Source organism: Acipenser ruthenus, chromosome 9 (genome assembly GCF_902713425.1).
Source record: "Acipenser ruthenus chromosome 9, fAciRut3.2 maternal haplotype, whole genome shotgun sequence".
Taxonomy (NCBI): Eukaryota; Metazoa; Chordata; class Actinopteri; order Acipenseriformes; family Acipenseridae; genus Acipenser; species Acipenser ruthenus.
The window spans coordinates 1,053,863-1,081,798 of NC_081197.1; the positions used below are offsets into that span (position 1 = coordinate 1,053,863).

Genomic DNA, 27,936 nt, shown 5'->3' on the forward strand with positions numbered 1-27,936 from the left:
AAAGAGAAGCATCATCTGGAAGTGCATCACACAGGCCTAGTGCAAAATGTGTTTCAGACTATTAAATTGAAGCACCATGGACATGCAACATTGAAAACTGATATAAAGACAATCTTGTCGAACCTTATTTTACTAGCAGTGAAGAACAGCAGACACCAAATTCAACACACATCAGAGCAACACAACAATCAAATGAAATAAGACCAATAAACAACATGGAAATATAATGCAGTGTGACTTGTCCTTGCAAGAAAAAATACCCGTCTCTACTCTCTGCATCATCTGAAAGAACAGGGGAAAAAAGCCAAACTAAATGACGTTTTCATGATCAAAATGTGAGCTTTTCTTTTCTTTTTTTTGGAAGGCATTATTAATTTAAAGGGATGGACCGTGAAAGTGTGCTCCACTCTCAGCTTTCAGATGTACCTCTGGGACTTTGAATTTTTCTTTAGTATTAAAATAATAAGCCTCCAGTCTTTGACTATCAGACAGGCCTCATTAGGAAAAAATAACTAACGACTGGCTCTTCATGACATTCTACTCCGCTGAATACTGCAGCCATGCGTTTGAGCAACATTCAAACTCCCTGCTGGAGAAACGGGGGCCAAAGGATTTGAGGGAAGTGTCTGGTGGGTGTGCAGGAACCCGAATTGTACAAACTGATACACTGCTTCTCTCATTCAGACCTGTCCAGGGATTAGCTGCATGCCTTTTCTGCTAGCAATCCTTATTCCCCACACAACTGTTTAGGGAGTCACATTTCTTTTTGTATTTATGTTTAAATTGCCCATGGTGGTGCTCTATTGGATTTGATTTGGGAGTAGGGCAGTTCCTGTGCACATATTATTGTAATGATGCAGTGGAAATGGGAAGCCTGGTTCCTGCTATTGTAATGATGCACTGGAAATGGGAAGCCTGGTTCCTGCTATTGTAATGATGCACTGGAAATGGGAAGCCTGGTTCCTGCTGTTGTAATGATGCACTGGAAATGGGAAGCCTGGTTCCTGCTATTGTAATGATACACTGGAAATGGGAAGCCTGGTTCCTGCTGTTGTAATGATGCACTGGAAATGGGAAGCCTGGTTCCTGCTATTGTAATGATACACTGGAAATGGGAAGCCTGGTTCCTGCTATTGTAATGATACACTGGAAATGGGAAGCCTGGTTCCTGCTATTGTAATGATGCACTGGAAATGGGAAGCCTGGTTCCTGTTATTGTAATGATGCACTGGAAATGGGAAGCCTGGTTTTATGTTTCAATCTGAGCGTGAATATTTCACAGGATTATATTGTCTCCATAGTTTACTACATGACATTGTTGTCAGCCTTTAACCAATAGGGACCATGCATGTACTGTGTATCATACACTGAGTCTAACAGAGACACTTCCATTGTTAATTTATTTTTTCTTGTATGTTACCGTTCTGCCTCTGGCATGTTCAGGGATTACGATGTAAATTGTATTTTTTATTTAACCTTTATTCCCACTACCAAGCCAGCTTCCTGTTTTACAGCCAGGATCTCGAGTGCAGATGCCAGGGCGCAGACACAGTCAGAACGTGAGCCTGCGCTGTATGACTCCCCCTGCACCCACACAGCTGGGCTTCTACCAGGCGAGCCACGCGGGGGCCCCCTAAGAGCATGCAGACTTTCTTACAAGTGTACTCATTTAAATTTCTGTCGTACTCCACCTTCTCTAACTGTCTTTAACACGGAATTACATGAAACCCTCTATTATCCATTACAACTCACATATCACAAATCAACCAATCACAGTGAAGTATTTAGTACACCTACCCTGTGTACAGATCTCATCCCGTTTATAGGACCCCACACCTGACACTCAGCTTCGCTTTCCCCAAACTGCAGGAGATGACATCTCTTATACCATGAGAGACACCCTGCACACGACGTATCATCTTAGAAACTACCTGGAACCAGAGGGGGCTTGGACCGCGCCTCGAATGTTAAAGCCTGTGTCCATGAAGAGCATTTTGAGACAGTCCCTGTGGTTTTGTTATGAGCAGGTTTTGCTGTATTAGTTAAAGGTTAAGATGGGGTACCTCAGTGGGGTTTGCTCAGTAAAACAATGAAACGGAACGAAAGCCTTCAGTTTTTTGCCCCATTGACCTGGAGATATGTATTATCAGCATAACGCCCCTGTTATCACTGGCATCTAAATCCAGATTGCGCTCAGAGCTTGTGCTACACGTAACGCAACAAAAATGCTGTTTACATTGGCCCTGTAATGGGGGTTTGATATGAACCTGCTCTTCAGTGCCACTTTAATGTTTACTGCCTTGTAAAAGCAAAACAAAGCAGTAAAACAAAGACTGGTGTGCTAAGCAATAACCGAGATAACTGTCAATTCTTATTGATAATAATAATAAAAAGATCAAAGTTGTGGGATTTTGAGTAAATGTACTCTCTTTTATTATTATTATTATTATTATTATTATTATTATTATTATTATTATTATTATTTGTAAATATGTAGTTGCAGTAAAAATGCAAAAATGTTGAGGAGCTTTACTGAAGGAGGTTTACTCAACGTAAGAGACCAGGTTTTGCAAAATGTGTGTTAAATACTTCATTCTAACCTCCATGGCTTTCCCCATGATGTCCTGTTGCTCACAAACCTCTAACCTGCACTTTATTCAAAGACGGGCTAATGAAGTGTTTGTAAATGTTGTTCATGAATGTCAACCCTTCCATAATTCATCGAAGGATGCTTTGGAAAAAGCAGTCTTTAAATAAAGTATATCAAAGCTGTAGTTTGTGAGATGAATGGGGAAACACTGCACAAAGGGTGAGTGGTCAGGGTTCAATTGAACTGTAGCTGTCTGGATGAAGGACCCCATACACCCCAGTTACACCCGAGGGAACTCTACACTCCTTTCAATTAAAATGGATTTAAGAAAAACAGCTAGATAAGTCCAAATGGAACATTTAAAACATTTACAAAACACTTTAAGCAGATACAGTGCTGCCTCGTTCTTTTGATAATTCACTAGTTCTTGTAACTCACAGATACAGCATGTTGAAATCACAGTGTATTGTATAAGACAGACCCCTTCACTAATTCACTGTTTGCAGTATTTCATAATAGTTTGATATGCAGGTCAGATAGCGACTCAGAAATCAAGAGGAAGTATGTACTGCACCACAAATATTTCATGATTAGTGATCTGAGCATGGAATTGTAAACCTGAACCTACAGCGAAGCATTCATGTGATGCATGGCGGGGACTGTGCAGTCCAGACCTGGGGCTGGTGTCTGTCCTCCAAGTTAAACAGTAAACTTGAACTCAGACTTGAACTGGAACAAAGAGGAGCCGCTTTCAACACTGCTGACATTGTGAAAGGCCAGTTGCCTAGCTGCAGCACGAGCAAAGAAAGCTATTAGACTTTATAGCCTTTAGCAAGAGATGGGAAAGTGAAGTAACGAGATACCCAATCAGCCACCACAACAATGCCATGGGGCCCGATACAAGCAGCAGGGCTGCAAATCAGCAGCTCATTTCCTAATCCAATATCGAGAAGATATCGATTGAAGCTGATGCAGTGAGAACACGTTATCATTCAAAAGCATGACACAAACAAACACAAATTAAAAAGACTACTCTAAGAGACTGCGAATGAAACACAGCAGTCAGAGAGCAACGCGCCCCTGCTGGAAGGCGTGCGGCATTAAGTTGTGCTGATTTTTATTTTCTTTTTTTAAGAGGTAACAGAGAGTTGTGGTTAGTTTTCTCCTGTGTTGTTTGTGTAAGGCGTTTTCCCCTAATGTAAATTGATGCTTCCCAGGGGATCCACAGAGAAACATATCTGATGGGCTGAGTGCATGACTAGACTGCACAGCAAAGAGTCATTCAGATATTAAAATGGCTGGTCCCAAGAAAGTCCAAATCACTAAACTGGGGAGACTATTGAGAGAGAGAGAGAGAGAGAGAGAGAGAGAGAGAAGAGAGAGAGAGAGAGAGAGAGAGAGAGAGAGAGAGAGAGAGAGAGTACTTGATAAAGAAAACCCTCCAGTGAAAATCAGGTAAATCCAAGAGAAACACACGTTTCCAACACCGAAACTATGAGTTCCATGAGGGAGTCCCTGTAAACATCTATAATCTCCCATCCACACATGAAGATGCTTTGTAATACACTCTGATTGGTACACAGAAATGTTAGCAAACACCCTCGGAACAAGCTAGTGAACATAAAAATGGCAAAATTGTTGTATATTAAAAAATGTTAAAGCGCGTCATTTTAACACACTCCCTAAACTTTTTTTCAGCCTCTTTGAAAAAAACTAACAAGTTGCCACGGAAACCTGACCGCAATAAAAAAAACAACACAACTGGCACTCAAGTTATCAAAGTTATTACCATTTTAAATAGAATTCTGTATGCAGTTCACTCTGTCATAAACTAAGTAGAGTAAGCCCCCCACAAGTAACACAGAACTTCTAGCTTGCTTCAGATTGCTTACCAGTGATTATAAAAAATATATAAATTCTCATACCACACATTACCCCATGCATTATTCTCTCTCTCTCTCTCTCTCTCTCTCTCTCTCTCTCTCTCTCTCTCTCTCTCTCTCTCTCTCTCTCTCTCTCTCTCTCTCTCTCTCTCTCTCTCTCTCTCTCTCTCTCTCTCTCTCTCTCTCTCTCTCTCTCTCTCTCTCTCTCTCAATGTGCAGCAGACTAGTGACATTCTTAAACCCGTCCTTATCATGGTAATTTTGACAGGCACTAGAAAAGTGTTGTGTTCATTGAAACACTGCACAGAACTAACATGACACCTTGACACACTGGTTTCTGTGCCCCACTTACTGTATGTGTTGAGTCAAAAGTGTCAGCTTCGAGTGTGGCTTGGGAATGTGGTTATCTGTTTTTCACGAGAGTGAAGTGTGCCACGGAGGCTTCTAGTCGACGTTTTTTTTTAAATGTACCGTATCCACTTGATTTCTGCCACGATAGCAAGCTCTCTAAAGCCATGAATGTGATTAACACTAGCACAGTCAAGCACCCAGCAAAGTGGAGACCCACAGAACTGTGTGTGTGCTATAAAAAGCTGTACCAAGTTCAGCAAGGTCGGTCGAACCGGACGGGTACCCTTTCTGAAAAACACCCAGGCAAGCCCTTTACCCTTTCAGGTCATTTCAAACTCAGAACTGGTAGACTAGCACTAATTTAAGTGTACAAAAAATACCATCTTTGGACTCTGTGCTCATTATAATGTACATTGCATTCCATTGGTTATTATTATTGATTTCTTTGGGTCCCAATTATCAATAGTTCAAAGGGGAATTAAATCCAATGAACAGAAATTTGCATTTTGTTTGTTTGTTTACTGCGTCACGCATACACAATAAAAACAGCAACATTTCAGTTGCACATCCCCCTTCCGCTGCAGATCATCCCAGTACGGGTCACTACAGCTCAATTCATTTTTCAGTGTAGTCGTATTGTTTGTGTGTCTTCTTCACTGTCCACAATCACACACAGCCCCACACACAGCAGCTTGTTGTTGTATGCTAAGGATTGATTTCCTAATAAAAAGAAAAGCCAAGCGTTTTGATTGCCTCCCCTCTTTTTTGTTTTCTCAATCAGATCTCTCTTTCGCTGATGGTTTTTATGGGTTTGTGGAACTCATCCAGGCGAGATATACTGCAGACAAAATAGAGAGAAATCACTTCGACTTGAAATGAATCCCTCTTAAAAGTGTTGTGCATGGGCCTCAGGTAGGGTACAGTTCATTCATAGTGCTGTGCATGTGCCTCAGGTAGGGTACAGTTCATTCATAGTGCTGTGCATGGGCCTCAGGTAGGGTACAGTTCATTCATAGTGCTGTGCATGGGCCTCAGGTATGGTACAGTTCATTCATAGTGCTGTGCATGTGCCTCAGGTAGGGTACAGTTCATTCATAGTGTTGTGCATGAGCCTCAGGTAGGGTACAGTTCATTCATAGTGCTGTGCATGGGCCTCAGGTAGGGTACAGTTCATTCATAGTGTTGTGCATGAGCCTCGGGTAGGGTACAGTTCATTCATAGTGCTGTGCATGAGCCTCAGGTAGGGTACAGTTCATTCATAGTGCTGTGCATGAGCCTCAGGTAGGGTACAGTTCATTCATAGTGCTGTGCATGTGCCTCAGGTATGGTACAGTTCATTCATAGTGCTGTGCATGGGCCTCAGGTATGGTACAGTTCATGCAAAATACAGGCAAACAGGTTTCATTCAACCAATAGACAGAAGTAGTTTTGTACATAAACTAGTGTAATACATTCCAGGTCTGAGCTGACTGTCCCCCTTAAATTAGAAATACATTCAGTTTACATTGTGTTACTTTGCATAAAACCTGCTAGGCCAAAGGGACATTCCCTGTCCTGTAGTGTACGTGAGTTTACTTCAATTTCACTTTTTTACAAATTAAGTTTGTGCATTGAAAATGAATGCAAGGGGCTGCACGTGGAGGTAGGTGACCACCGTGGGGATATATTTTTAATCTGCTGTTCATTTGGGACAGTTATATATCGGAAGCCACCACCTACACCCAGCCCACCCCCAAATCAGAGCTTAGTTTCAATTCAAGCAGTTGTTAAAAGTGTAGGGCTCTCTAATCCATCCCTCCCGGCACGTTGCAGGCGGCTACCCTTTGAGAAACACTTCCAAATTGAATTAGCATGATCCTAATTCACTTATGAAACAAAAGCCGCCAGTGTAAAATATAGACCTAAATATAAGATCTCTCTGTACACATTCAAAGCCTTTCATGGACTCTTCCACTGTACATTGAAGACTTCATTATACTCTAACTGCAACCACTAACCACCCGCCCCCTGCTCTGCAACCTACTTTTATATTTGAAAAAAGCATTTCAAAGGGAACCAACATGATTTATTAGATGCAAGTAAACACTGACCACGATTGTGACGGGGGGGGGGGGGAGGAAAAAGGTTTTTGAAATGTGTCTTTTGATCTACTTAGTTCTGAAGACCGACTCATGCATTACTCTCTATTATTCTCCAACCACATAGACGTAACGAACGCGTCAGAGAAAAACAGGGTGTGAGCAGAATGACTGCCAGGAACCACGCGCCGCCTCACCTGTGAAGTCCTGCAATCACAATATACTGCTTGTGTACTTCTGACTGCAGACCTCTCAGGAGGTGGCGTGTTTTGGAGAACGAAAGGTCTGTTGTAATACCTGCTGAAGAGTTGCTTTGGGTCGTAGTATTTTTATGTCAACACGTCAAGGTTCATGTCAGATGATTTGCAGCACAGCTATAGTATGAAATTATTTATTGCATATAAGTTCATATGAAGTTTGTGTCATCGGTTTTCAAATTATTATTATTATTTATTTCTTAGCAGACGCCCTTATCCAGGACGACTTATTGTAAACCACTTGTAAGAAGGGATCCGGACATCCTGGAGTATTTTTGTTGATACTGGGCTACCATATATCATCCTTACAACCAGCTATCTAACTTTAATAATAGCTCTTCAGCCGGACAGCCTCAGATTTTACAATGAGATGCTCTGCTCTCCTCTGCTTGTCTATGCTATTTGTGGGGAGTGGTAAATAATGGTCCTTCCCCAAGGAGTGGGAGGCCAGTCCACCAGATGGCTGTCAGCACATGGTTACAGGTAGTAGTCAGAGAGTTATTGCCGTCTAAAGTGGAATCACTCATTGTTGAGATAGAACAAGCTGGTTCAGTTGCCAAGCTTTAAAAAAATATGTGAGAATGTCTCAGGTGCTTTTTGGTAATAATGTGGAGTTTTGTTAACTGCACTTAAAGATAGAAACGTGGATTTTTCAAATATCATACTCGTTTTGCTAATACACCAAGTCCCATTTAGGCCCTTTTATCATGCTATATTTTCCATGTTCTAATTCACAGCTTTCAAAATTTCACAGATCTGTGGTGTCAGATAGTCAGGTAGAAAAAAAACAGGGAGTTACTGTATCTCATAACAAGAAGAAACTCTGTATATCACCTTCAGTCCATCCTCTGGGATACACCAAAGCAAAACACACAAAGAATAAACTCAGATAAATGATAAAAGATAAAAGTTTTGGGAAGCCCACTTCTAGAAAGATGCTGTATAAGATTAGAGACGAGACGGCCCACAAAGAGATGCCAAAGATGCCAAGCAATTAGTACCGACAATGAAAACCTGACAGCTGGGAATCTGCAAACAGTGGAGAATCCTGCTGAGACTGCACTGGTTTCCAGCTAAACAAATACTATAATTGGGATATCTGAAACCTGGGAGACAATGGCATTGAAGCTAAACAACGCAAGCTGGTTAAAAGGGTAAAAACAAAGAGCAAGCAGGATATTGTAGGAGCATCCTTTTACATTCCTGGATCGTCTTGTTACCTTCTAGGATGAGCGTCTTCTGATCCACTTGTCATGGCACTGGCACTGAATTAGGGGTGCTACTAGTTTAGAGTTTAAGCATTTCCCCGTCCATTGTAAACGTATAGGAAAGGGTAATAAAGCATAACGAGGTATGGTAAAGAATATTAATAAACACGGCAAAGCAAGATCCCTATGGTAAAAGCACAAACACAGTGCAAAAATACTGTGGTAACCTTCTAGAGGAGGCTGGTCCAGTGGTTAAAGACACGGGCTTGTAACCAGGAGATCCTCGGTTCAAATCAAATCCCGCCTCAGCCACTGACTCATTGTGTGACCCTGAGCAAATCACTTAACCTCCTTGTGCTTAGTCTTTCGGGTGAGAAGTAATTGTAAGTGACTCTGCAGCTGATGCATAGTTCACACACCCTTGTCTCTGTAACTTGCCTTGGATAAAGGCATCTGCTAAATAAACAAATAATAATAATACTGTGCAAACTGTATCTAGCATGTAAAATAGTGCATATGTCAAGCATTGCAGGTGTCAGATAGTTTAGATGAATTAAGGAACAGAGTTGGGTTTGTTTTTGTTTTGTTAGAATTCCCGTTGTGGAGTAAGTACCCTATTATTGAACAATTGTGACAGTTTATTTCCTAACATTAAAAGTGTTTGTAATGGCTACCTTGCTCTGAGCATGAAGAAGATCCTTTCTTCCATGTCATTGTGAATGTACCCATTCCTCTTCCATGGGCATTTAGAATTTTGTCAAAAATATGTAGTCAAATCTAGGTGTTAGCCTTAGTGTTTACATAATAATACGTTTAGTGTCTTTTTCATATACAATTAAGTGATGCACACATGCAGTCTTGTACACAAGTACATGTTGCAGTAATTTACACAAAGTGACAAATGTCTTTATATGATGACTTTTATGATTGGTAACAAACATTCGCAATATGTCAAAGTTTAAATATTTGGGAGATAAAAAGTACCGGTAAACTAACATCCCTACAATGAATGACATCTTAATGCACGTGTGATAGAAATGCTTATCAAGGGGAAAGGCAGATTGGAAAGAGAAGATAATACTGTACAAGCTGCTAGTAAGTAGATTTTTTAGCCTATAAAAAAGTCCAGCATGCTGATTATTTTATTTTCAGCGTCAAAGAATTACCGCTGATCTTCAAAAAAGAAAGCATATGTAACACTCTGGAGTTTGGTAAAGAATCTTTAATTAGTTTATAAATATTTCTTTAAATTCAGCATACAAAAGATAATATGTACAGCCACACAATGGTGGTCGGGGCTGGTTGCCATGGGAACCCCCTGTATACAGTCCACAGCCTCCGGAGCGGGCGGTTTTGGGCTCCACGTTCCTCGCGTTACAGGAAGTTTATCAGTGGAAACACCCCTCCACTTGGGATACTTGTAAATGGAACCCCAGTCATTCTTCAGGGGCTGGTTGGGCATCCACAGGTTTATAAGCAGAAACAGTCATTCAGAGTCCCATAATTCCAACTGGGTACTTACACACTGCGAGTATTTGGGATCCCCCATCCCATCCAAGTGGTAAAGAATGGATCACTTTATGAATGTTTATTTTATTATTATTATTTCTTCAGAAGATAGCTGGAAATGGTACCAACAAAGAATCCAAAATGGATATCACCATTTGTAAAAAAAATTAAAAAAAAAATACAATTCCAAGGCTTCGAAAATAACTATGTCTCGCAGACTTGGGATGGGGGTCGTTTTTCACTGCATTTCCAATTTCATTTCAATACATTTCCAATTTCCAAATATGTTTCCCAGCTGAAAACTCCTTTGTTGTTGTTGTTGTTGTTGTTCCACCATCCAGGTGTAGAGATAAGCATCTTGAAAAAAAAAATCCTTGACGAGTTTGTAAATGGAACAAGGTCCTGTGGAAAGTTCTGTTAAAAAAATAAAAGTTCTTAACAAAATATACACTCTGAAGCTTAAGACAAAACCATGCTTGGTGGTACATAGTGCTCTGGTTACGTTGCTGTCTCTCTCTCTCTCTCTCTCTCTCTCTCTCTGGGTTGGAAAGCCACTCATTTGCAAACGTATCTTTCCACAGTCCTCTCGCATTTCTTGCACGTCACATAGCAGCACCAGTGGTATTTGCAGTGGCACCTCTCCACCAGCTTCTCCGAGTAGGGGTTGTAGCCACGGCCACAGCACATCAGGTCACAGCTGTCACTGCCATTGGAGGTCTTGTTACACTGCCTGTACAGCAAACAAGAAGAACAAAACAACATGAAATACCTCGAGCTCCACAGACAGTTCAACTGAGCTTTCAGGGTCATGCAGACCCTTGACATTGGATGACAGCTTACTTCAAGACCGCTAGGCCTCTATTTGGGTTTTTTACTTTATTTTGATTGAAGCTCGCTGTCATGTGGTTCCAGTTAGTTCCCTTTCTCCACCACCATCATACATACACCCACACAAATATGAAACTGAGCTTCGTGGAATGTGACAGTGGTATTGATATCACAGTCCACGTTGTCTATTATTCTTTTATCCAACCTATCTGTGCAGAAACCAGAATAAATGCTCTTTTTTTCAAGATAATTGATTCAAAGAGTTAAGCTGAGGGAACACAAAGCTTCTTTTTGAGGAATAGTCGCTTGAAATCGGGTTCCAGGACACCGGGAGACCTAGTTTGATACACTTTTATATGCAAACACTAGATAGAAAGTCTATTTTGGGGGTGTAAGTGGAAATTTAAAGAAACAGGTGTGTACATTGTTTACTTTTGCATATCACAGAAGGGCTGTCAGATTGTTTGAAACAACACAATTCTGACAGTACAGAAACACCTTTCCATCACTGTGTTAACTGAACTGGGTGCTGCAAAGAGACAAAGTACCAGCAGAAGCTGCAGTGACACATAGTAACTGGAATAGAAACTCATTTCCGGTAATATAAGGTGCACTGTGTTTGCAAGATAGAAACATTCAGCCAGTTTACAAAACATACTGGGATAGAAAGCCCTTGTCTCCATTTAATCCATGGTTAATGAAATCAATTAAATTGATAAGTTAGCTATTTTCTTTTCAACCAGATCATCATTTTTCTTTAGGAAGCTTTTGGTAAGACAAGTCGACTTCAGCTTGCTGCAATTATGTCCAAAGTGTAATTTCTTTCTCAAAGCTCAAAGGAAGCTAGTAAGCAAAGCACATGACACAGTCCAGTGAGAGACAGGGAGAGAGAGAGAGAGAGAGAGAGAGAGAGAGAGAGAGAGCAAGAGAGACAGAGAGAGAGAGAGAGATTTCTCGTTGAGGTCATAGCAATAAGCCACGTCATTGATCCTTGCTAATTAGTACGCAGACTGCATGGATAACCTCTGCCGGGATGGTGTGACCTTCTCTGTGCACACGGAAAATTCCAGCCCTCGGGCTATCCCCCAGACCAGAGCAAGCATTCCTAATCTTCTGCATGCAGACAGTTCAAAGTGAAAGCAGTTCATCAGCAGCTCCCCCCTGCTCCTCACAGCGCACATCACAAATCACCCTCCGGCGACGACACACATCACAGGGAACACCCTTCAGCGCATCCCTCATCCTCCTATTTATGGATCCAATATTTGTTCTCTAAGGGCACATGTTTACAATTATTGCCAGCGCATACGATCATCACAGCATGCGTACAGAAATAAAGACAGATCATCACGACGGCAAACATCTTGATGTGCTTCCTCCCTCGTGCTGCATTCACTGAGGATTTGATTGGGAGTGCTTCAAAACAGACGTGTCTACTTAGATTTCAAACGAGTACCTGTCCATGATGAATTAATGGTACTGCGCTGTTCAGGCTTTAACGAGTTCAGTATGAATCAGCAGGGAATCGTGATTGCTGTTCAGAGGTTATTATATTTGAATAAATCCAGTGTTTGTTGCTAGCTTCTCTCCGAGCTATCTGTAGGAGATATGGTGTGTGTGTCTGGAGGGGGAAGGCGGAGGGGGTGTTTGAATGATCTAAACGGTTAACAGTTACATTAGTAATCCTGTTGATGTTTTCTCTCAATTAACCACCACATTTACAGCACTAAAAAAACAAGTAAAAACACACTTGAAAGTGCTAAGGATTCGATCGAATTACAAGTTTGTGGCTGGCGGTAATTAAGATAGATTTCATGAATTTTAAAGACACTGTGAACTGGCAGAGACAGATACAATACCACACTGGGACATAAAGCTAACCCCAGGAGATTAGAAGGGTGGCCAGCTAGCAGTTCTGTATTTCTACATAAGAACTCAGCACAGGGCCAGTGTTTAAATGAGGATCGTTTTTTTTTTCCTTTGTGATCATATAAAACTCCCTTATATGATACTGCTAACCCTAACCCCCATCTCTATCCCTAACCCCAGCCCTAACCCTAACCCCTATCCCCAGCCCTAACCCCTATCTCTAACTCTAACCCCAACCCTAACCCCAACCCAACCCTAACCCTTTATGAACATCTTCATGTAGAATATTTGTTTTTGTAATAATTCTAAGCAGCGCAGAGCCTTTCACCTGTCTTGAGTTCCTAATGAGCCGAGCTTCTCGTTCCTGCTGCAGAAGTCTGGCGAGCTCTGCAGGTAGACCAGCTCGTTCTCCTGGACAGGCCGGATGTCGATGTCTTTGGGCACCAGTTGCTTGCGGGTGCCCATGGGCCGGTGCACCACCTTGGTGGCAGACAGGTACTTGGTCTTCAGATCCATGGCGATGTCCTTGAGGTCCTGGAGGCCCCTCCAGCAGGTCCTTATAGAACAGGAGCCGGAGACGCCGTGGCACTTACATTTCATCACCAGAGCATCGTTCAGCGCCTACATGCAAAAAACAATGACAGTGAATTAGAAATGAAAAAGAGCTCCGCGCCTACATGCAAAAAAAAAACAACTGGAAATTAAAATTAGAGAGTACAAATATAAAATAAAATAAAAACACATGGGAGCTGGTTGATTATACTTTTCATGATGTTTTTCAGAAAGATGTAACTGTGAAATAGTGTATGCCTTTGAATTTAAGTGCAATATGACCGTGCATAAAGTTGATTTGGGAATTTTTGTACGAACACTCGGGATCCAGCTTCATAACATAACATGTGGTACTTATTTTCACTAATGATTTGTGCTGTGCTTCAGTAATAAAAAAGGTCCCTTTTTTAACTCATTGTAAGAATTTGGTTCAAAAGAACAGCCGGGATCAAAGGAAACATCTTATTGAATTATATTGAGACTCTAGCCCGGGCTGCTGATTTCCGGAGAGGGCTTTGCACGCTTACCTGCCTGCCTACTTCGCTGTTGTGTAGGTGCATGAGTTTGTTCGCCTGCGACCCAGACTTCTTCATCTTCATGGCAGCGTCTGAGAATTTGGAGCCCATGACCAGGCCGTAGTGGAGGTTGTCGGCACAGCCCCCCCAGCGGTAGCCTGGCTGGGGGATCTCTCCTGGGATGGGCCCACAGGAACAGCCCCGGAGGTCACCGGAGGTGCAGGCCCTCGCGATGGTGTGGCTGATAGCTGCGGCAGACAAGGCGTACACAAACGCAGATTCCCTTGTGCCTGAGGAAACGACGAGAAGCAATTCATACTGCTGCAGGACCTGCTCCGTGACAGCAGCAGAAAAGAGGCACATTCTACTGTCTTATACTAGGTGATTTCAAAGGGGAAGCCTGTTGTTGTTAAACTAATGCAGTTTATTTGGGGACTTGAGGGAAAGTAGTGTAGGCTGAGGAATTGATAGCAGAGGATTAATGTATCAACTGTACGCACTGATGAAAGCTTCCAAAGCATGCTTTGGAGACCTTGTTTGTCCCATTCCTTCACAGTGCAGTAGCCTTGTGTATGAGGCATGGTAAAGTAAGGGTGGAGCATACTGTATGTGCAGGGGATTGATATGAAGAACGACAGATGAGAATAGAGCCAGGAGAACCACACCTTGGCTCAACATGGAATACATCAAAGGAGCCCCCAGGCCAGTCCAAGCCCAAAGCCAACTGAAGCTGGCAACGCTTTTCAATTTCAATGGAGGGCAAATACTTGACAGCTGGAGACTGTCAAAGTTATCAACCAGTTTGTTTATTTCTGTGCCAGAGCTTTGAAGTCCTCCAGAAGTGGCTCTGAGCTTTTCCAAAACCTGCCCTGGATCTTGGTAACTGTCTTGGCATAGAGCAACTCCCTTTGGCAATTGGAACTGATAAGCAAATTAACCCATTTAAGCTGTATGAGGTATTCAGCAGGACCCCAGCCTTGAAAAAAAAACACTTGGCAGGGTTCTGATTCAGCCCAATTGAGTCCACTCCAATCAACCAAACGGCATGGCTGGCACAGCACTTGTTTGGATTGGCAGGTTCAGAGGTCAGATCTACAACATGGAGAGAGCTCAGCCAAGACGGGCATCTAAACTGTGTGAGTACTGCAGGAGCGTAAGAGTGGGACAGGTTACACACCACTGGATAACAAACCGGGACGAAGATGATAGAGCTCAGAGACGGATGGTAAAGAAGGGTACAAAAGACAAACAGAAAAACATGGTAAACGCATAGGAGAAGCATGGAAGAAGTATGGAAAAGTGCGTGCAGAGCAGCTATTCCGCTGTAAAGGACCATGTCCAACATACCTCTCTCGAGGTCTGGGGTGAAGCTGGGAACCAGCTCGATGGAGGAGCAGTTCCAGCGCATGTCTGAGAAGCTCTTCTGGCAGGTCTTCTTCACCTCCTTGGCTGCCTGGATGATGGTGTGCATCAGCTCCAGGTTGCTGCGGCACAGCTGCACTTGGGAGGATACCAGGCCCCCCAGCAGCTTGCAGTGCTGGCTCTGGTTCAAGAAGAGGGTTGCTGGTGTTCTAGCCAGAGCTCTGCATTGAAGGGACAGCAGGTATCAGCATCAGGGGATCTCAGTGGCAGTGCTGTCCCTTTTGTTGGGAGCCTGTGTTAAGAGTTGTACTATTTGTTGTTCCACCTTACAGCACAAATGCAAGTGCTAGTGAGATAGAATTATAAGGCATAAAATGATACATGCTATGCTACTTTAAAAAAATTATATATATATACAATTATCTCCATGTCAAGACAAAATCATGATTTTACATTTCTACACTGGGATCAGATTCAGTATAGACCACTGATCATCATCGCAGGGTTTTCAAACCGTGAAAGCACAATGCCAGCTATTGTCAACTTTGCAATCAAAACTAATTCTCGTTCCAGCGGCCCCTTCATCAACCTGAGCTGGGCCAGGAATAACTGTGCCCCCTCTGACTCTCGCTACTGATTGCAGGGATGCTCGAATGTTCTACAATTCAGCATCCCCTTGATCTCTGCCTGTTCTGAATTATGAATAGAGGGTGCTGTGCCCACGCTGTGGCTTGCCTTTCGTTCAGTCAGCCTCTTTTAACAGGTGTTTATTACAGGCGCTGCATCTGTTTCAAATCGACCCTCGCCGTATCAAAGCTGCAAAGCCCAATTTTCCATTGATCACATCTGTGCCTGTCTTTTAGAAGGCGCTTGTTGAAATGTTATTCAGAAACAAGCAACAGCTTATGAAGAGCCCTGGTGGGACTGCCACAGACACTGTACTTCAGCTAACATCGTAGGAATGCTTTCCATTACCACACAGCATGTCTTTTAACATTGTTTTATTAAATGAAAATGAAAACTCTGCAGTGTATTAGAGGACTGCAAAGAAGTTGTCAGCATGCAAAGCACATGGGAATGCGAAAGGCTCCGGAAATATATTATGGTAAAAGCGTCCATTTGTTTAGAGAATGTTTTTCAAAGTCTGTTTTTTAATTAATAAAATCAAGTTTGATATCCCTGAAACTGTACTGAACGGTTGATGGTTTCATTAACAGTAACAGCAAAGAACAGCTATATCAAACTTTACTGTATTGATAAAAACAGAAAGCAGTTAAAAAAAAAACATTCTTTAAACAACTGTGTAAGCTGTGTGACTCGAGCCCTATAGTTATTATGAACACTATAAAGCATAGCCTAAGCAGAGCAAAAAACAGAGGTCAACTGCAAACTCAGCTTACCAAAATAAAATACATTTAACACGACGAGCCACATCCCTTTGTGTTGTGTAAACCGTGGAAGGAACACACTGCAATACTTACAGCCATTTGATTCCGGAGCAGATGTGTGATTGCAGCAGCAGAGTGCACAGGACCATCAACAGGAGAATCGGGACTCCTCTCATTTTCCACAACGCCTGTCTCTCAGAATCGCTGATGAAGCAGCTTTAGGGTTCAAAGGGGCTTATTTTTAGCCTGAGGTTGAAATTGTTGAAAACAGTTCGAATGTTTCACCTTGCTTTCATCCAGAAGTGTGTTTAACCTGCTAAAAAAAAGTATATATATATATATATATATATATATATATATATAACATAAATAAATACATTGCTATATAAAATTATCCATATTTCTCTGTGCTAAGATTATGAAAGAGGAGATATCACAGTTTATGTGAATAATAATAATAATAATAATAATAATAATAATAATAATAATAATAATAATAATAATAATAATAAGCTGTGTCATGTATTCAGATTTAAAGCACTTCAGAACATGAGCTCCAATGCTGAAAGCTATTTTAAATTTGTAGCACCCCACCAGTTTGTTTTTTAAATATGTTTTGGAAGGTTACATGACGATGCAATGATGGAGATGTGAAAGTTGGAGGAGGCATGCCCTGTAAATGCAATATAGATTATTAGACTTATTATTAAGTTTTGTTTTGAAGTACCATTCAGGTGTGTTTCTGTTTGGGATGAAAAAGTGTCAAGCAGGTTTCAAAGAGTCAGGGGAACCGCTAAATCAATGAACAAGCTAGAATGCGAACAAAGCCTGGATATGCTGAGCACACAGAAGCATAAAACTAGCAGGAGTGTAGTAAAACATACACCCAAATAACTGTATATTATTAATATTATTATTATTATTATTATTATTATTATTATTATTATTAGTTGTAGTAGTAGTAGTAGTAGTAGTATTTATAATAATAATAATAATAATAATAATAATAATAATAATAATAATAATAATAATAATAATAATAATAATAAATAACTTACTCTATATTGTACGTTGCTTCTTAAAATGCACCTTGATTAAGTGTTATGTTTTGGGTCGGGTGAAAAGGTTGCACTAATTGCTAAGCTTCCAAACAGAGTCGGTCCTTTGATATGGAAACAAAGTTTTTTTTTTTTTTTTTAATTAGGGATATCAGATGCAGCGAAGGGCACGAAAGCGCGTATGTTTTGCGGATTCTTAATTGGGTCCCCCGACAGTCCCTCTCTGTTCGGGTGTACAGGCAGTACAAAAATGACAATTAGCAGTACTAATTAGAGAGGTGAGTGCTCTCACCCCGTGACCTGCCCTCGACTGACACAGAGAGCACGACCGCAACATGAAGGTAAAGCCTGGAAGAAACCTCGATTAACCGCCCTGAGCAACAGGCTGCTGTGAGGAAATTATCCCAGGAACGACTCAGTGTCTGTATCGACACTACCACGATATAATACCTGACATCGTATTCATCACCGCGGGCATTATATATATATATATATATATATATATATATATATATATATATATATATATATATATATATATATATATATAAACCTCCAGTTTGTTTGCGAAGTTACTTTCCCTTGATAAAGGTGTGTTAAACAGTGCTGTGGCTTATTCACCTGTATCCTATCCGTGCCCATATCGCTGTGTCATCTGGGAATTCCAGTCATTATTTCTACAATGTTAAACCCCGTATTTATTTTAGGAAAAGAAACAATGGTGTACTACAGCATCGACCCGATCTCCAATAACAACTAAAGCAGATCATTTGGATACAGTGGTAACACATTCAATGACAGCACACGGATTAGCACGATTCGGGAGGAGCGCGCTACACGGTACGATATACATACAGCTTTAGACTAAGCCGACGGTAACGAGTTTGATTTATACAGTAGATCTAAAATGGACAGTTAATACTCCCAATGAAGCATTTGGGTGCCTATAAAGAATCTAAAACGACACGTAGCCCACTACAGTTTTAGATAGACCTTGCGTATAAATGCCTCCTATAATTCAAAACATAGAAGGCAACAAAAATATCCAACTTGAGGTAGAAATACCCATTCAGCGGACCATGTTCAGGTGCGCCCCACTGCCAGCGTTAAAACGCATGTTAAAAACAAAGCTACGCGTAGGCCTATAGACACACATGCTTACATTGTAGGTCTTTTAGACTATGATGGGAACGAGCTGCGGTTTCCACATTCCAGTGCACATCAGCATAGTTTACAAAGCCTTGGAACTCGTGCAGGGCTTTGTAGACAAGACAGAAACACCTGAGGAGAAGCAGCAGAGCCCATCCGTGTGGATCGGAGCTGACGGCATGGATTCCAAAAATCAGCATCTGACAGTGGCGCGCACAGCAAACATGATGTTATAATACAAGCTGTGTGCAGCCTCGATGCGCTCGATATACAAATATAAGGAAATACTTTGCTTGGGAAAAGCTTCACAGCATGATGTCTGCTCTGCTGTAGAATAATACTGTGTGCCAAATCATTTTTTTCTTTGAAAAAAATCAGAACACCAGCTGTACTGATGTAGTGTTATGCATTCTAAATCAATATTTCTTCACAGTCGAGTTAGACATGCCCGTAATCAGAGCAGTGACATTTCATGCAGGCTATGAAACTCAACACATAGAAAACGGGTCTGTATCATCACCGTGGGGAGGAAAACACCAAGAGATGGATCATTTTAACGCTTCAAGTTTATTCTTTCTTTTTATTGAGACGCCACAAAAGCATTTGATGGGCTGTTTGCAGAATTAACAGTTACATTTACACAATGTTTCGATTAACAAAATTAAAGTTATCATAACAATATATTGAAAGAGAAAATTTAAATAACAGGTAGATGCCAGTTAAAAATGCACCAAAAATTCCAAAGTAGCCTGTCAATGAAATGAGGACAAACGGCACTTAATGGGTTAACAAACATGAGTTTGGAATGAGAATTATACTAGCTAACCGCGGAGCAGAAGTCATATTAATTATTAATACTCAAAACAATCACATTAACACAGAGGTAATCACTGTTATTACAATACCACATTGTAAAATGTATCGCTTTTTACAAGAACGGTATTTAATAATGTCAGTCGTTTCGTTCTGCGGTCACGAGAACGCGACGCAGGGGCATTGGCAGGCTTTGTTTTGTTCTTGCCGTAGATATCTGTTCAGCAATATGCTACCTTAGTCTGTTTAGGGTGGAAGCTTACAATACATTGAAATTACACATACTGCATGCTTTACACTAAACTACAGTGGAGTCCTTTGCATTTCTTATTTTCACGTGTATTAATTTATATTTTTAAACTCGTTCTTGGAGAAGAACACTCATGCCACCCGAACTACAAACACACACACACACACACACGCACACACACACACACACACACGCACACACACACACACATCTACCGGTGCAGTCGTTTGTAGACAATCGCCAATGTCCTAGTCCCCTTTTCAGTGTAGCTGATGTATTAATGTCTTTCTCAATATGATGTGTCACAACAAAACAATACTACATTGTTATGCATAGTTACAACAGTTTGAATTATAGTTCAACTGCGTTCTTCTGTTTCTTCCCGTGCTATCCAATAGCAATCAGAAACTGTCGCTTTCATAGCACATTGCAAATGAAGTTTACATTTAAATGACACAAAATCTCAAAATTACTTTTATACAACCAAACAAATGCAATAAACTATCAAAGTCATGAAATAACAATACTAATTGAAAGTCTGATACGTACCTACCTGCTGTAGCTTCCCTGAGCTTTAGTGAAAAATGTGCTCCTGTAATAAAGTCCGAAATGGTCCTTTTCAGAAGTCCAGCATTGGGAGCTTGTAAATCCTGTGTATTGAGAGTAAGGGGGTCGGCGATGCGCTCACAATCAGCCTATCCAGCCTGCTGGAGTCTAACGCGCATTGAGCTTCAGCGAGCAGTCTGTGCGCGGCGCAGCTCCACGGTGCGGTGGAATGTGGGTGTCTTGCTCTGAGCTGCGGACCACGCTTATATTCACTCGAAGCCTCTCTGATCTCCGCGGTGATGTCAGCCCTCATTTGCATAACAACGCGCTTAAGGATTTCAGACTTTAGAAATAACTAATAATGAATGCTTGATCTCGCTTTCTAAAAAAAAGAAGAAAATAAACTTTGCTTTCAGTATATTTTTATTGCACTCGGGAATATCCAGATTTATTTTAACTGTATTTATTTATTTTTGTATTTATTTTTTTTTTACTGATAATGTTTTTCGCACATTAAAGGTAAGTTGTTTTTACAGAAATCTGATAATAAAACTAATAAAACTAATATTTTTTACATCACATTTAAACGACTAGGGCCATGATTTTCTTGTTTTACTTTTCTATATGGATTCATAATAAGACATTTTGTTAAAATTAAGAAACACTATTTATGTGCGTGTGCGTTAATGTATGTGGCTTTTTTTTTTTTTTTTTTTTTTTTAACAGGCATGTAAATAGCTTATAAGGTCAGTTTTTGACTCAAATACGATTTTTCACCTGATTTCCAAACTCGTTTTAAAACAATCGATCTACCGCTCTTAAAGACGAGCTTGATTTTCTGCAGACTTGACACCACAGTTCGCCTAATAGCCATTATATACATTTAAGGGAAGGCGCTCATTTGAAGCAACTTTCATTATTGATTCAATGTATGTTCTGCAAACAGTCGTTTAGACTCCCGCTTTATTTAGGTATTTATTTTAGTTGCATTAATAATACATACCATTAAATCAGGCGTCTTACATTATTTGAATCGCTGTTTTTTTTAAACATAAAGATTCATATCTATCTATCTATCTATCTATCTATCTATCTATCTATCTATCTATCTATCTATGTACACTATATACTATTGAAACAGATACCCTATTCTCTGTATCCATTCTTATAGACTCAGAATGATTATTTGACCCCCCTTTGAAACCTCTAGTCACTGTTTGGTGTCTGAACGCCAGAAGGAACCTTCTTTTCGAGTTTTCATTGCTGTAGATTGCATTGTTACTCGTTTAATTGTTCCTGGTCATTTTCTCTCTTTTTTTATTCTCAGTACACATGTGCAGGGTGCTTTCACCACAGCGCCTAAATGAATTGCAGTTGTGCACGAGGTGTGCTTCATAAGCGTTTCAAACTGCCGATAATGTTCAGCCGTGGCTCGGTTATTAGTAGCCCTATCCTATATCTGCAGTAATGGTAACGTTTAATAAATGTGCGTCGCGTTTGTGTCCTGTGAGTTAAGTTGCTGGTTAACTGATTAAGGCTCGCATGTCGTTACTGGGTGCAGCGGAGAATTCTCTGAAGCAAGCTTTGCAGACAACCCGTCTCGTCGCAATTAACACACAACACGGTCGCAACATTTTAAATACGTTGTAAATTATAATAGCATTTCAATTGACGTTGCTTTGAGTGCGATTAGGAGTTAATGATGTTTAAATGATAATATATTTATTTGTTGTACAGTCTATTGGAAAAAACAAACATATTTACTTTGCTTTTGTAAATATGTCATTATGATGACAATTCTTAGTTGTTTAACTTAAAATTAAAATTATGCATGGTGCGTTAAAAGTTTTATAAAACCTCATAATTACTTTTTAGATATAGATACAAGCTATTTAAAAAAAATTCAGAATCTCTCCATTGGTCCAAAGTATGTGCATTTTCAGAATTTATAATATGCATTTCCAAAATCAAAATGAAATAATTTGTAGTCATACATTTGATTGTCCTCTGTCCTGCATGCATGGCTAAGATGCAGAACACAGCAAGTGTAATAATATAGTCCTAAATAATTTTACTTGCCTATTTATAATACAATACTTGACGTGTTAATGAGTTTGACTAGCTGCATACAACAGGTAGTAGAAATAATGATTTATCATGTTAAATAAATAGTACATTATATATATATATATATATATATATATATATATATATATATATATATATATATATATATATATATATATATATAATTTAAATGAAGAAAATGTCACAATTATATCTGATTGTCTCTAACGAATGTTATCCCCAAACTGTATATAAACACACACACACACACACACACACACACACACACACACACACACACAGAGAGAGAGAGAGAGAGAGAGAGAGAGAGAGAGAGAGATAAACAGTATATGAACACACACACACACAGATAAACTGTACATGAACACACACACTCACTCTCTCTCACACACACACGCACAGATAAACTGTATATGAAAACACACTCACTCACACACACACAGATAAAAGACACAGAACAGTTTTAACGTTATTTTTCAATTTGTAAGTTACAGATACAAATGATATACTGAGCTCATTGAATTCCGAAAGGACCCAATAAGAAGCAGGAATTGAAATGTAATACCTTACTTACTGCTGCGGTTGTTATTTATTTATTTATTTTTTTATTTAAATGGAGATTAGATAAAGGGGCATTCAGAACAGAAAATAGGAGGCACTTTTTTACACAGAGAATTGTGAGTGTCTGGAACCAACTCCCCAGTAATGTTGTTGAAGCTGACACCCTGGGATCCTTCAAGAAGCTGCTTGATGAGATTCTGGGATCAATAAGCTACTAACAACCAAACGAGCAAGATGGGCTGAATGGCCTCCTCTCGTTTGTAAACTTTCTTATGTTCTTATGTTCTTATGTTCTTTTAAGAGACTGAAAGATAATTGACATTCATATTTCAACAAACGAAGCTTTACATATTTGTAAGCGTCATGAAACAGATGATTGTTTTATATAGGGAGCGGGTGTGATTTGAGAGTGTTGCATCGCAGTATTAGTCTCATTATTGTTTTATATAGGGAGCGGGTGTGATTTGAGAGTGTTGCATCGCAGTATTAGTCTCATTATTGTTTTATATAGGGAGCGGGTGTGATTTGAGAGTGTTGCATCGCAGTATTAGTCTCATTATTGTTTTATATAGGGAGCGGGTGTGATTTGAGAGTGTTGCATCGCAGTATTAGTCTCATTATTGTTTTATATAGGGAGCGGGTGTGATTTGAGAGTGTTGCATCGCAGTATTAGTCTCATTATTGTTTTATATAGGGAGCGGGTGTGATTTGAGAGTGTTGCATCGCAGTATTAGTCTCATTATTGTTTTATATAGGGAGCGGGTGTGATTTGAGAGTGTTGCATCGCAGTATTAGTCTCATTATTGTTTTATATAGGGAGCGGGTGTGATTTGAGAGTGTTGCATCGCAGTATTAGTCTCATTATTGTTTTATATAGGGAGCGGGTGTGATTTGAGAGTGTTGCATCGCAGTATTAGTCTCATTATTGTTTTATATAGGGAGCGGGTGTGATTTGAGAGTGTTGCATCGCAGTATTAGTCTCATTATTGTTTTATATAGGGAGCGGGTGTGATTTGAGAGTGTTGCATCGCAGTATTAGTCTCATTATTGTTATTCAGGCACAGTTTTGGTTCGGGGTACCCAGGCCACTGCTTGAGGCTTATCAGTTATGGTGCAAGGCATTATGGAAAATGACGCTATTGTACATTGTCATTTCATAACACAGTATTTATATAACAAGTATTTTGACCTGTGTGTTAATAACATTAAAATGTTCTCACAAACAAAAGCGACCCGTACTTTGCAAGAAGGAATCATTACAAACTCTACTATTCCCAATTGAGAATAGCACACCGTGAAACAATATGCGGACTCATAAGTAAACGCGAAAGTATATCGTCATAATCGTCATCATCATCGTCATCATCATCATCATCATCATAATAATAATAATAATAATACAGCAGCTACGGATAGCATTTTAATATGCTGTCTATTGACGCGTCAGAGTCGTAGCCTACTCTGTTTCTGGCTCTTTTCCAGGTTTTTCCACAGCGGTCTGGTTTATGTTTTGACAACATTGTGGCGTGCCATATATAGCCCAGGGTACTACAATAAGACAATAATCAAACAGCTGTAAATATTTAATTTCTTAGGCCGTTTAATCTCTGGGCCGTTCTCATATGAGTTGGAATCACAGCAAGGCAGAGACTCACACGACGCGCAGTAACCGCAGTGTCGCACAAACAGCTTCGGAGCGCAGGGAAATCAACCGCCCTGGTTATTAGAAGTATGAAGCTGTTATCTCAAATCACCCCGTTAGTGATAATAGATAGTGAAGTCAAACTACGGCAGTACAGTCTATATAACCTGTGCTGGCAGATAAACTGCAGCCTGTACCAATTACATACGAAACTGCTATCAGTTGGGTTGAGTCAGTAACGCGCCTCACAATAATAACACAAAAAATACAATGTGCAAAATTTAAAAAAATACTTGAACATCTTGAAAATTAATTAAAATGTTTGATATTAGGAATTTACCACAAATACTAATAAACCTTTTTTTTAAACTAATTGTTCTTTTATGTATGTGTGTGTGTATGTATGTATGTATGTATGCATGTATGTATGTATGTATGTATGTATGTAAACATGATTGTATGTATCTATCAAACCATGCTTTTATGTATGCATGCATGCATATATCTCTGGTTTTATGTATTTCTTTTTTTATTTACCAGGAACATGGTCATTGGAAGCTGTCACCTCATTCTTCAGACATAAAGGCAGGCCAGTATTCACACAGTGACACAGGACCACACAGCTAGAACAGCCACATGAAGGCTCTAATACTGTAGCAACATCAAGGCACCTATAGCTTGAGCTGCTGCAAATCTATTAATAACAGCAGCACCCGAACACGCGAAGCAGTCTTATTGCACTGAAGTGAATGACAAACTCTTTGGGCCTGTCATCAGCATTATGTTTAAAAACCATCCAAACCATTCATCCTTTCTGGAGGTTGAGCACACACACACACACACACACACACACACACACACACACACACACACACACACACACTATTAGAGTCCCCTAGAGATACCTAAAACGTCACCCCTTTAACTGCTATGAATACTTGTGCTGCAGAACTGAAGTGGAATCTGTGGCGGAAGCAGGGTCAGGACGTGTATGTATTGTGATGCAGTGAGAGAGAGGTGAAGGATTCATAAGGGATGTGTGTAGCTTTGCAGGTCCAGTTTCATGAAGCACGCAGAATTCAGCTACGGAGGGCTTATTGTCTCCGTTTTTTATTGATCACACATTTTTAAATCTGACCGTTCTCCGGATATGCACATGTAAACAATAACACATGTTTCTTGAAACTTCATTTTACCTTCAATTTGATTTCCATAAAATTGAGAAGTTATTAAAGAATGCATAGTAATAAAAAACCTGGTCTGATTTTCTAAACATCTCTAAAGTGCTTTAAACTATTTAAACCCCATTGCAATGATAAGATCGAGGTGGAGTTGATAGCTTTTTTTTATATTAGATTTTCAATAGGGTTACTATACATTAACTAACCATTAACAAACACAATCAACAACCTTTCCTAATATGACAACAAGCTCGTTGTGATCAGTTAATGCACTCAGCAACGGCTCCTGACATCAAGCGTGCCTACCACCTTATTATTATTATTATTATTATTATTATTATTATTATTATTATTAATGAAACCAGCAACAGATAATATGCTCTCCTGGTTGTGAAGGTGTTCACTGCATGTTGTAGTTTGATGCAGCATGGAGCACAGCTGTGTTACTAAGTGAATATCTTCCTGATTATTAATGTCTGGGCTCCAGCATGTAAAATCTTGTATCTCTCAAGCGTCAGTGTAAACAAACTAGATTTATGTCACAACAATGATGGTACAAATTACCAGTTTTATAAAACCATAAACTATGAACCTGTAATCAACAATCCTATGCAATCATTTCAATAGCATTAAATAGCTGTTGTTGCTGTTGTGTGTTTTTTCAAATCTGCATGCAGTCTAACTTTCCATAATTGAACCTAGTAAAGTAATAATGCTGCATCGTTCTAGCCACTGACATCCTTGATAGAATAACACATTAAAAAGCTGCCTCACATTCATGTCAGTACCTTCAGGAGCTCCATTCAGCTTTATTGTGATTACAATGATTTAAACACCCTGAAAACACCACAGTGTAATGAAGTGTACTCACGTACGAATCTGCCTTGTTATATCTGTACACTTCGTCACCAGGATCATGTACATTGGAATTGTTTTATGCTTTTTATGCTTTTTGCATGATAAGTGTTTTTGTCCTGTTTAAATGATTTGTCTCTCTTTTTGCATGATAAGTGTTTTTGTCCTGTTTAAATGATTTGTCTCTCTTTTTGCATGATAAGTGTTTTTGTCCTGTTTAAATGATTTGTCTCTCTTTTTGCATGATAAGTGTTTTTGTCCTGTTTAAATGATTTGTCTCTCTTTTTGCATGATAAGTGTTTTTGTCCTGTTTAAATGATTTGTCTCTCTTTTTGCATGATAAGTGTTTTTGTCCTGTTTAAATGATTTGTCCCTCTTTTTGCATGATAAGTGTTTTTGTCCTGTTTAAATGATTTGTCTCTCTTTTTGCATGATAAGTGTTTTTGTCCTGTTTAAATGATTTGTCCCTCTTTTTGCATGATAAGTGTTTCTGTCCTGTTTAAATGATTTGTCTCTCTTTTTGCATGATAAGTGTTTTTGTCCTGTTTAAATGATTTGTCTCTCTTTTTGCATGATAAGTGTTTCTGTCCTGTTTAAATGATTTGTCTCTCTTTTTGCATGATAAGTGTTTTTGTCCTGTTTAAATGATTTGTCTCTCTTTTTGCATGATAAGTGTTTTTGTCCTGTTTAAATGATTTGTCTCTCTTTTTGCATGATAAGTGTTTTTGTCCTGTTTAAATGATTTGTCTCTCTTTTTGCATGATAAGTGTTTTTGTCCTGTTTAAATGATTTGTCCCTCTTTTTGCATGATAAGTGTTTTTGTCCTGTTTAAATGATTTGTCTCTCTTTTTGCATGATAAGTGTTTTTGTCCTGTTTAAATGATTTGTCTCTCTTTTTGCATGATAAGTGTTTTTGTCCTGTTGAAATGATTTGTCTCTCTTTTTGCATGATAAGTGTTTTTGTCCTGTTGAAATGATTTGTCTCTCTTTTTGCATGATAAGTGTTTTTGTCCTGTTTAAATGATTTGTCTCTCTTTTTGCATGATAAGTGTTTTTGTCCTGTTTAAATGATTTGTCTCTCTTTTTGCATGATAAGTGTTTTTGTCCTGTTTAAATGATTTGTCCCCCTTGTAAAATGAGATGTATATTTCGAGGGTTCTATCCTGGTTAAATAAAATACATGTGAAATGTGTCATTTTCAGCAGTTAGTGAATAAGCAGCCAGGTGAAGGTGGTGTGAATGCAGTGTGAAGGCTGGGTAAGCTGGGTAAGCTGGGTAAGACTTGTGGTCATTTTGCAGCTTCCTTCTTCTACATTCTGTACTGGTGTTAATTCTTGCACTATAGCCGCTATCACCCTCCGTGATCACACACTTCAAAGGTGGTTTTATTTGAGGGTGAACAC

General features: G+C 39.7%; 1 protein-coding gene across 5 annotated transcripts; it reads right to left on the reverse strand.

The window, feature by feature from the left end:
- Positions 1-9,574: 9,574 nt before the first annotated feature.
- On the reverse strand, positions 9,575-20,430 carry LOC117407537 (protein Wnt-11). Of its 5 annotated transcripts, none has more exons than XM_059030632.1 (6): positions 20,214-20,430; positions 16,484-16,703; positions 14,988-15,223; positions 13,653-13,930; positions 12,902-13,194; positions 9,575-10,606 (listed from the first exon to the last, which is right to left on the reverse strand). In XM_059030632.1, the coding sequence occupies exons 2-6, from the start codon at positions 16,564-16,566 to the stop codon at positions 10,432-10,434; spliced, it is 1,065 nt and encodes a 354-aa protein (XP_058886615.1). In that variant the 5' UTR covers positions 16,567-16,703; positions 20,214-20,430; the 3' UTR covers positions 9,575-10,431. The 5 variants fall into 5 exon arrangements, with proteins under 5 accessions (XP_058886615.1, XP_058886614.1, XP_058886612.1 ...); XM_059030631.1 differs by having other exon boundaries at positions 16,484-16,706; XM_059030629.1 differs by having other exon boundaries at positions 20,210-20,430.
- Positions 20,431-27,936: the final 7,506 nt, after the last annotated feature.

What these genes read in the sequence shown, in the direction of transcription:
- LOC117407537 (XM_059030632.1), bottom strand. Translation starts at nt 16,566, where the DNA reads ATGAGAGGAGTCCCGATTCTCCTGTTGATGGTCCTGTGCACTCTGCTG. An exon ending in TGCTCCGGAATCAAATGGCT is followed by an intron (nt 15,224 to 16,483) that starts GTAAGTATTGCA and finishes CCTTCAATGCAG; the next exon opens with AGCTCTGGCTAGAACACCAG. An exon ending in TCATTAGGAACTCAAGACAG is followed by an intron (nt 10,607 to 12,901) that starts GTGAAAGGCTCT and finishes TTTGCTGTACAG; the next exon opens with GCAGTGTAACAAGACCTCCA.